This window comes from Musca autumnalis, unplaced genomic scaffold (genome assembly GCF_047663935.1).
Source record: "Musca autumnalis isolate F117 unplaced genomic scaffold, ASM4766393v1 scaffold_4, whole genome shotgun sequence".
Taxonomy (NCBI): Eukaryota; Metazoa; Arthropoda; class Insecta; order Diptera; family Muscidae; genus Musca; species Musca autumnalis.
Genome location: NW_027411977.1, coordinates 121,049,758 through 121,060,828, shown reverse-complemented (window position 1 = coordinate 121,060,828; position 11,071 = coordinate 121,049,758). Strand labels below are relative to the sequence as shown.

The 11,071-nt window shown below is 35.7% G+C and overlaps 2 protein-coding genes and 1 long non-coding RNA gene across 4 annotated transcripts in view; 2 read left to right on the top strand and 1 right to left on the bottom strand.

The window, feature by feature from the left end:
• Positions 1-5,225: 5,225 nt before the first annotated feature.
• Positions 5,226-11,071, top strand: part of Clk (circadian locomoter output cycles kaput protein Clock) — a 167,662-nt gene continuing 161,816 nt past the window's right edge. Inside the window, exon 1 of one of the 2 annotated variants that reach the window (XM_073980519.1) lies at positions 5,226-5,823. The gene's annotated coding sequence lies outside the window, so the exon portion shown is untranslated. The remainder of the gene's footprint in view (positions 5,824-11,071) is intronic. The other variant, XM_073980520.1, reaches the window with a different exon arrangement.
• On the bottom strand, positions 5,274-10,920 carry LOC141400896 (uncharacterized). The gene is made up of 2 exons (XR_012412220.1): positions 10,114-10,920; positions 5,274-6,851 (listed from the first exon to the last, which is right to left on the bottom strand). It is a non-coding gene; the product is annotated as an uncharacterized lncRNA (long non-coding RNA).
• LOC141400894 (small ribosomal subunit protein eS12-like) lies at positions 7,062-7,542 on the top strand. The gene has a single exon (XM_073980550.1). It carries the CDS (start codon positions 7,108-7,110, stop codon positions 7,525-7,527), a length of 420 nt encoding a protein of 139 aa, XP_073836651.1. The 5' UTR covers positions 7,062-7,107; the 3' UTR covers positions 7,528-7,542.

Here is an 11,071-nt window from a genome sequence, read left to right as displayed (position 1 = left end):
TTCAGTCTAGAAATAAATGCGCCAAATTATATCGAAATCGGTGCAGATTTGGATATAGCTCCCATATATATTTTCGGCCGATTTGACGTATTTGCGGCACCAAACACGCTATATACGTCCGATTTTGATGCAATTTAGAATGTGCGACGGAATTTTGTCTAGTAATAAGTGTACCATATTATATAGAAATCAGTTCAAATTGATATATGTGTCCTATATTTATTTTACACTAGGGGACCCGGCGAACTTCGTCTCGCAGTCTGTTAGGTACTGAACTTTATGGCTTTGGTTCAAACCTGCATATATTACTGTTATTGCTATCACCTTGTAGCATTCGATTGCAAATATTTCTTTGTTTTGAACTGTTTAGAATAATCTTTGAAGCAGATACACATTAGACAATTGTACTTTCGTCAATTGTCCGTTTCGTCGAAGAAAGGGAGGCTGAGAGGCAATGTGTTTCATTTTCCTTGAATCTCGCTCTCTCTGCTATACACTGACAATTGCTGCTAGAAAATTAGGTAATTGTTAATCGGGACTATGATATTTATTTATGAAAATAACACATTTTGCGATGTAAATAAAAATATTCGGTAAAATAGTTTAAGCAAAGTAATATAATAATGCACCTATCGTTTCAAAATCGATGGTTTTCTGAAATCCTTATTTTCACCACTGAACGTGAGATTTCAATCAAGCAATTGAATTCGAAGGAAGATATAGATCGTAAGGATTTTAATTTAATGTCAAGTATTTGAATTTCAATGGCGAATGAGCGAACGGGTTGCATTGGAAAAATATGGTCTTATATTGAGCCATTTATGAATCAGAGATTTTCTATAATCGAAAGGCGATGCCGAACTAAATTGATGTTGTTTATGTTAAATTTCGGATTGAGTCAATGATAATTTGCAATACGTTCTCCAATTTAAGTCCTTTGATCACTTCTTATCTTTTGATAATTTATTATTGCTTCATTACTAATGGCCTGATACAGAATATTTGTCACATAATTCGAACAAAAAATCGTCAGTACCTCCGGTTTCTTGCTTTATTCTTTCCAATGTTTAATGTATTTTACCATTTGTAGTTGCCTTACAGCTCTGCGGGACCTAAACTAATTTAGTATCATGGCAGGACCTAGACAGTAACAATATATCCGGTACTGCTCAAATTGTATACGATATAAAACGGAAGTTGATCTTTTGAAGATGTTTTTACTTACAGTTTAAAAATATACATATGTATATTGCGCAATCTCACTTCCAATGAATTTTCTTTCGAGCTCTTGATTTTTCAAATAACCCACCAATTTTGTGGGTTGTATACTATTTCCTCCAAACTGTGGAAACCACTCTCGGCATTATTATGATCATCTTTTCAATCAGAATGTCACCGAAACTTCTACTAATCATTCGGGCAAAAGTAGTCCGTAGTCTTCATTTGCTGTCAAAAATTTTTGCGCGAAATATCCCCAAATATAATTTTCGCCAAAAAACTATCCAAAAAGTGTCACGGTATACTCCAAACGCGAAGCTCGATAGAAATATGTCGAAAAATTGTCTTTCTTCAAAAAATATTTTTTGGAATTTTTTCGCAGCTTTGTAAAAGCTAACATTTTTAAAGGTATAGTTGAACCCCGTGTGCTTTGCTACACCACCTAAGATTTTTATTCATTTAATATTAATATTTTGAAGTTTTGCATACACATATAATATCGCAAATTTATTTTAATTCCATCACACATTCCAAATTCCATTAAAATTGGACATACATAGCGTTTTTGGTGCATCAAAATCTGTCAAAAATATATATGGGAGCTATATCTAGATCTGAACCGATTTATATACATACATATAATCTCGTAAATTTATTTCTAGACCACATTCAGTCACACATTCCAAATTTGATTGACATTGTGGATACATTGCGTATTTGGTGAAATGGATAAAATCGGCCGAATATACATATATATGAGAGCTATATCCTAATTTCATGAAAATATGCCCAAAAAATATATTTGGAAGCTATATCCAGATGTGAACAGATTTCAATATAATTTCGCAAATTTATTTATTGACAAAATTCCGCCACATATTCCAAATTTAATTGAAATTGGGCATAAACAGTATATTTGGTGCATAAAATACATAAAATCGATCATATGTATTCGGCCGATAGGAGCTATATCCAGATGAGAAGAGATTTCAATATAATTTCGCAAATAAATTTCTGGGTCAAATTGCAGCACATTCTAAATTTGGAGAATATATCTGTTACCATTCTAAAGATATTCACTGTTGTAATATATATGTATGCTGCAACATACTCTTAAAATTTCAGCTAAATTCGTTCAGTGTTTTTTGAGTGCATAAGGTACGAACTACTATACAAACATTATTCTGCTTTATATAGTGGATTCTTGCAAGTTTTAAAACCGAACTAACGACGGCTTTTAAAACAAAAAATGATATGCCTTATTATAACAACAGCGAATTAATACCTTAAATGTAGGGTTGAATCCGTTTTCTTCAATGATTTCGGCACCAAACGAAGTCATTTGGAAACATGCATTGTATTGCTACGTGTTGGAAAGAAACGCGATTCCGGTGTTCCACCACGTAGCAAGTAATACAATGGCTCTGGGGGTATGGACAATTGTGGTAATTTTACCTTACCACCGAGGCAGCATAATCCATTTGTTTCTCCAGAGAACTTCAAAGCACCACAATGGATGTATACAATATTCATCGGCCCAATTTGAATAGATGGATGTGAGCTGTAGTCTATGGAACAATCGTAATGAAACGCTACGCGATTCAAATCCGCACTAACAGCATTTCTTCTTGCGCGTTGATTCAAATTTTGGCATTGTTGTGTTGGTTGGTAAGCTCGACGATTTCTCATCGCAATGTTGGTAATTTCATTGTTTGCTTGTCTTTGGTCTTGGGTTTGGGATTCACGAAGCCTGGCCATACTTGCGCGGCGCTGTTCCCGTGCAGTTTCTTGATCAGCCCTATTTAATTCATATGCGATATTCCTAACTCGAGTTGCATTTCGAGTCCGACGTGAAACATTTGATCTTCTGGTTCGCGGCATTGTGATTAACACTGGTAAATGAACAAAAATATCCAGCAGCCTCACAATAAAACATATGTGTGGTTACTTACGATCAAAGATGGCTTCATGTTTTTTTTCGCGTTTTTTTTATTTTTTTTTTTTAGGTTTTATCCTTTTCTGTCATGAGACGATTCCGAATTGGCGCAAATTGTCAAAATCTGTTCAGCCGTTCTTGAGTTATAAGCGTAGTAACTAACATCATCCTTTTTTATATATATAATATATATAGATATTCACAGTGGTATAGGGTATCATATAGTCGGACCCGCCCGACTATGATCCTTTCCTTATATATCGATATATAAAGACGAAAAAATGACTGCATTCTAGTACGTAATTCATTATTACCGATCAGTGATAACTTGAAAGTAGTTTAGCTTGTCCATTTTTTTAAATTTCTTCGAAAAAGATACCAAACATTTTGAGAAATATTTCTTTTGTCCTTATAATCGATAGCAAAATTAAAAAATATTTTGCGAAATACGTCTTTACAAACAGTATACTTTCATTTAGAAAAGTGCAGAAATTGCAGACTTTTCGATTGTAATGTTAATAATCACAGATATGTTCTGGCTGGTTCCGAAACGTCAGTTGCTTTCTAGTCGTGCATGAAACTAGGAGTTCTTGGATCTAGTTCCATACTAGAGTAATTTTATGAAATTGCCATAGTGGGTAACTCGATTAAAGAAGCCCTAGTTTCATGCATGACTGCAAAACAACTGACGTTTAGGAGGCTTTACAAACGGTATACTTTCGTGTAGAAATTGCAGACTTTTTGATGACAATGTTAATAATCACGGATAATGTTCTGGCTGGTTCCGAACGTCAGTTGCTTTCTAGTCGTGCATGAAACTAGGAGTTCTTGGATCGAGTTAAATACTAGAGCAATTTTATGAAATTGCAGTAGTGGGGAACTCGATCAATGAAGCCGTAGTTTCATGCATGACTGCAAAGCAACTGACGTTTAGGAAGTCAGCCTTCATCTTCACAGTTTGTAGAAGTGTTTTACTTGCTATATTCGATTACTGTATTTTAATTCTTCTATTTCCAGAAGCCGCCTGTTTTTCTCGATTTTGTCCTCTATTTCTTTAAGTCGAAGTTTTTCCAAGGACTGATTGTAGCGTTTTCTTTCCTTTAATTCTTCATTTTTAAAACCGTGCAGCCGATCAATTCCCCTATATATCTTTTTAATGCTTTCCAGCTGACCAACCATCGCTTTTAACATATTTTTCTGGATGGATATTTCCTCTTCCAGAACTCTGAAAGATGCTGAATACGAAAGAGACTTCTAAATTTCGCCATATACTGTTTATTTCGTCACTACTTTCATGGAACATTCCTCGTGCAATGTCTGGATGTACCCGCATTGTACCAAAAAGGTTTTCTAGTTGTTTTTTGTTTGTTAATTTTTACCTTAAAATATGTAAATAAGCAAAATTTGTTCATAATTTTATTAAAAAAAAATTTATTAGCATTTATAAGTAATTGTTTTGCATTTATGTTAAAAAAAATGTTTTTACTTACATTTTGTATGGAATTCCCATGCTATTTGCTGAAGAGTTTTTTTCCCATAAAATGTCAACTCCCATTTTGTTTTTTTTGACATTCGGAATGCATACTTTTTCCCATTGTAGCGTTTACAATTTTCGAACATCGTTCAGAATATGGGGAAATGGGAGATGGGAAAAAAATTCCCACAAAGCTTTCTTCAGAATACGAAAATGTGGGAGAGGGAAAAATTCCAATCTCCCACGCGTTCAGAATATGGTTGTAAATAAAAGGAAGATTTCAAGTTGCAAATAGTGGAATGTGGAAACCGGCCGAATTATGACTAATGATATTGAATCGGAAATCCATTTTCAAAACCACTGTACAACAATACTTTCCACAACACCCCTGCTCGAAACACAAATGGACTTTTCCAATATGTTATTTTTTGCTTTCGGATGCAATTGTTGTTGTGAGTGGAACCACCACTAACGACCACCACGATGACGACAACAACAATAACCACAGCACTATCAACGGCAACAATTACAACCTCCCCCTTTTGAAATGGGAAAGAGCTCTACAGTAAAGCTTAGAAGAATGCAAAAGCAAACTGAGATACTGCAATTCTCGATGGACGCTGTAGGTTCTGCGCTCAGTAGTTTAGTGTTATTTGATGATTTGGCGCGAGTAACACCAATAGAATTTTATGGCAAATACGGCGGTATACGTCGAGGAAGTGTTTCGGAAAAAACCTCGTTTGCGTTGTGATAACAAAAATAACAAACCGCCTAAAACAACAAACGCAAAACAAAATGCAAGCAATATAATGTAATAGATAATTGCGATTATTACAACAATTATAATATTAAATTAGTAAATAAAAAAAGTTCGATCTATGCACGAGGCGCAAATATCACTAATGCTACCATTGATTTGACCGTTTTGTGAAAAGGTCAAGTTCGGTTCAAAATAACCGTTAAGATTCTGCTCAATATAAATGTGTATGAAAAACTATCTCTGAAGTTTTGAAAGAAAAAAGAGAAAATATAGTAATACGAAATAAAAATATATAATAATGCCTCATGAGTTACTCCCTCATTTTTGTTAAGGTGTTTGCAGCTATTATTGCTTTTGCAGAAGTAAATGATAATGTGAAAGCAAAAAAAAATAAGAAAAGAAAAAGAAAATGTGAAATAGAATAAAATCTAATAGGTAATATAATACAATTAATTACCACGGAGACGTAGACGACGACTACGACAGCAACAACTAAACGGCGAATGAGTGTAATTAAAAAAGCTCAAACTAGTATTGTTTTTTTTTTTAACCAGAAGCAAAAGGAAAAGATGAAAAAATCTGTAATTAATTACATTGCAAATAAAAATAAATAAATACATATGTATGTGTGTGGCTGATTAAACGTGTATGTACATATATTGGTTATATTATATAACACATAAGCAGTGAAAGAGGTATTGGAGGAAATGGTATAAACAAGAAGAGACAAAATTAAATTAGGAAAACATCTACACAGGTGGGAATAAGATTGGCAAAATATAATAAATTCCAAGCATATAATAATCCATTGAATCAAAGTGACCGATGAAGAAACTGTTCGCATTCGAATGATCGCTTATAGAAATATTTCTAAAACTATTTTCACTATTTCTTCAAAATTATTTATTTTTGTTTTTTAATATTCATTATAATTACAAACAAGTGAGCAAAGGCTATAGTCGGGATGGGGCCGACCATGTGATACCATACACCACTACCCCTGAGCATAAGCTTTTCACTGGTAAACATTTCTTTTAGGGAATATAATCCGACTACCATCAAACATAATATGCCTCTTTCTCTCTGGGACCCCCATAAGCAGCCAAAATTTCGTGACCATCCGATCAAAATTACGACCTGTAGCTTGATTGCAAAAAATGGATGAATTGGATGCATTACCGACTATTGTGGTATCTCCCTTGTTTGACCACCTTCGCCAACCTGCTTTACACCAATGTAAAGGTAATATTTTCTTCTTCCATTGACAGGTTTTGCCGTTGGAATACCACAACTAGAAGCCGATATATTGACAAAGAATAAAACTTTGAATTTGTCTCCAAATGAGTTTTTCCCCATTCCGACCCCTAAATATTATCCGACTATCACCAAAATCAATAGGCTTCTTCCTCTGTGGGGCCCCCATCTACCCCCAAAATTTTGTCACTATCCGATCAAAATTCCAACTTGCAATATCTCGGTTTGCTCACTTACGCCAACATACTTTGCATCAATATAAACGAGATCTTTTCTTCTTTCATTGACGGGTATTCCTTTTGGAATACTCCAACCAGAAGCGGAGATATTCGCATAAGAAAAAAACGTTGACTTTCCTCCACATAAGCTTTTCGCTTATTCCGACTCCTGAATATTATCCGACCATCACCAAACTTCTTTCTTTCCGGTTGTCAAAAAGTGCAAGGACGACAAATACATTAAAAAATGGCTGACGTTGATGTAGATGTACCCTCCGCTGCTCCCGCTGTTGGTGGCGCCATGGACATTAATCAAGCTTTGCAAGAAGTCTTGAAGAAATCCCTCATTGCCGATGGTCTTGTTCATGGTATTCACCAAGCCTGCAAAGCTTTGGACAAGCGTCAAGCTGTTTTGTGTATCTTGGCTGAGTCTTTTGAAGAACCCAACTACAAGAAGCTCGTTACTGCCCTCTGTCACGAACATCAAATCCCCTTGATCCGTGTCGATTCCCACAAGAAATTGGGTGAATGGTCCGGTTTGTGCAAAATCGACAAGGAGGGCAAGCCTCGTAAGGTTTGCGGCTGTTCCGTGGTTGTCATCAAGGACTTCGGTGAGGAAACCCAAGCTTTGGATGTCGTCAAGGAGCACCTCAGACAAAACAGTTAAACTGTGTTTCAATAGTTTATTACTGTAATGGGGTTCAGTAGCTGTTTGTTTTTGTTTTTATCAAAAACACATCAACCAATACCATCAATAACAACAACTACAAAAAAGTGACTAAACTATAAATCCAATATAGATTTAAAAGAAGTGAAACAACATTTTTTATGTGTTGAGACGTTTTTATTAATAAAAAAGCAACAAAAAACTGAGAAAAAAGAAAACGTAGACCTTTTCTCCAAATAAGTTTTTGCCCATTCCGACCCCTGAATATTATCCGACCATCATTAAAATCAGTAGGCTTCTTCCCAGCAAAAAAAGTCCTCCCAAAATCATGGGTTTCGTAAGGGATTTTTGGCAGCCGTAACTACTCTCAAACCCCCTTTCTTCCCCATTATTTTTACAAGGGTATGTCACACTCAGTTTGTAGTTATTTTATGACCACTAGAATAACTAGATATTCTGTGGCCACTAGAAGTTGAAAAGTAAGGTGAAAAAAATGCTATTTTTAGACATTTGATGTAGAGAATTAGTTTTTAATTTCATCACACATCTTACTTTTATTTTACTTTATTTTATTTCGCTGTCTGCTCGAATTAAAACCCACGAACCCTCTGATTTCTAGCTAAAGACACTACACACTACGCCACGCACACGAATATTAAGGGTTGCTTAAGAACTTAAATGTGCAGTGCACATGTGCACCACGAACTGTTATTTTTTAATTAAAAAAACTCGCGTGCCGACGGTGAGCGTTGAACACACAACATTAGGATTTATAGTCGGACACACACTCACTGTGCCACAGTCGTCATTACTTAGTGAGGAGTAAAGTAAGTAGGTTTACCTTGTAAATTTTTTAAGAAGTAACCCATTACTTTTCAGATTACTTGTAATGCGAAAAGAAGCTTGTTTACATTACTTTGTAATGGGTTACGTAATAACTACCGGATCCAAATTTTTGCTGGGTTCCTCTGTGGGACCCCCATTAACCGCCAAAATTTCGTGACGATCCGATCAAAATTGCGACCTGTAGCGTGATTACAAAAAAATCGGAAAATGGGATGCATTATCGACTATTGCCATATCTCTGCTATTTGACCACCTACGACAACCTACTTTACATCGTTGTAAAGGTGATATTTTCTTCTTTCCTTGCCTAGTTTTGCTTTTGATATACCTCTTAAAGAAACAGAGATATTGGCTTTGAAATAAAATGTTGACTTTTCTCCAAATAAGTGTTTGCCCATTCCGACCCCTAAATATTGTCGGACCATCACCAAAATCAATAGGCTTCTTCATTTTCGTGACGATCCGATCAAAATTGCGAACTGTAGCGTGATTTCCAAAAAATAGAAAAATGGGATGTATTATTATTAAAGACGGGATCTTCTACTTTCACAGTCAGGCTTTGCTTTTGGAAAGTTTACAACTAAAGCTGTGATATTCGTCAATATAATTAAAATCGCAAAAAGGAAAATTGGCGTTTTATTTGCTACTATTGTGATATCTTCGTTGTTTAATCACCTACGAGCACCTACTTTACATAATTAGAAAGGTGCTATTTTCTACTTTAATTGTCAGATTTTGCTTTTGGTATACCCCATATAGAAGCTGAGATATTCGCTTTGGAAAAAAACGTTGTCTTTTTATCCACCTAAGTTTTTTGCCCTTTCCTACCCCTAAATATTATCCGACCATCACCAAAATCAATATGCTTCTTCCCCTCCGGGACCCCATCAACATGCAAAATTTCGTGACGATCCGATCAAAATTGCGACCTGTAGCGTGATTACAAGGTTTAGATGGACAGACGGACTGACACACATAGCCAGATCGACTCAGCTCGTCGAGACATTCATTTTTGGTATATATAAGTAAGGGGTTACGACCATTATTTCGATGCGTTACAAACTTTTTGGGCAAAACCAACTTATAATACCCTCCCCACATAGTAGTGTAGGGTATGAATAGTTGGGCTGTATACCTTATCATTTCATAAAAAAGGAAGAGTTTTTTACCAATTTCATCGAGATACCCTGCACATATTTGCACTTTTTGTTTTTATGTGATATTTTGTCATACAGATGTGTACAGATTTTCTTTAATTCAGAATGTCAGAATATAGTATATGGTCAATATTCCTCGCATTCTTGTCAGTAAAGTTGTCAAAGAAATGGTAGAAGATTGCACCCCTATTTTAGTTCCTCTGTTTTTTGCAAAATTGATACCGATATTTCCTTGGTATGTAATGCAAACAGACGTGTCATTTCTTTGGTGACTTAAAGTGAAATTTAGCGAAAAACGTTTTTGTCTTTGACACCATTCTTCTAAAATGATGTTTTGTATGACAATTTTGTCAGAAGTCACATGAAGTACCACCTTAACCCAAAAATGTGTTTTTAATTTTGCATATTTCTAGAGTTTAAGTAAGACTATAAGCCGACCCGGTCCGTGTTGGTGGCCCTTGAAACAGTTTTATGTTATGTTCATGTTTTAGTTTAACATACCGCCAAAGAACTGATGACTTGAGGCATGCATTTATTTCATCTGCTGCTACAATAACTGGAAGTGTTTGTCTGAAAACTTAACGCGGATTGCTTCTTAAATCCCTTAAGAATCTTCTAGACTCCCTGATGTAACGAGAATGTCGTCTATATAAACGTAAACGAAATTCAAGTCTCGGCATACCTCGTGCATAAATCGCCGGAACGTTGCAGCGTTGCACGATCCAAATGTCATTTTGGCAAATTCGAAATTCAGTATGGGTTGTTATTTCTGTCTTCTTTACATCTTCTTCAGCCACCGGTATATGGTAGTAAGCATTCACCAAATCAATCTTGCTAAAAACCATCTTATACCCTAGACAGACGGCATCGTTAATTTGCAGTAACAGCCTTAATTCAGATTAATTCGTCCATTATCCACATTCTTAATGCAAAAAATCAAGCTGAATTTAAGCTGATTTTTGGTATTTCAGTATGGCTATACTGTAAAAGAGAGCTCATATTCATGTAAAGGGGAGAGCATATTTATGCTCTGAGACACAATTTGCATTACAAACACCAACAAAACAGTTGTTTACCAGCAATCAGCTGTTTCGTAAATACAGAAACTTTCATCTGTAGAAATGCTTGGCCTCATACACAAAAGTGTAAAAAATACATGAGTCTCTCGCAATTTGCCCACCATTGGTGTAGGGTATAACCATCAATCCATGCACCGAAATCATGAATATGTGGAACTGCGTATCAGACTGGAATTGTGCGAGCATTCAAACCTAAGTAGTCCCCACACGGGCGCCACTCTCCATTGGTTTTCTTCACCATATCTAGCGGACTAGCCCAACTGTTATTTGACCAATCCCGCGGCAGCGCGATCTTTCGACGGATTAAAACGACTGCATCTAGCATAGCCTTTGGTCACACTAGCGAGTTTTTTAAACGAATAATAGGAAGACGTTACATCGCAAACACAGAAAACCATGTAGAGCGGTTTCACTACCTCTTACCCCTATTAACTCGAAGTCGCCATGTTGAAACACCGCTAG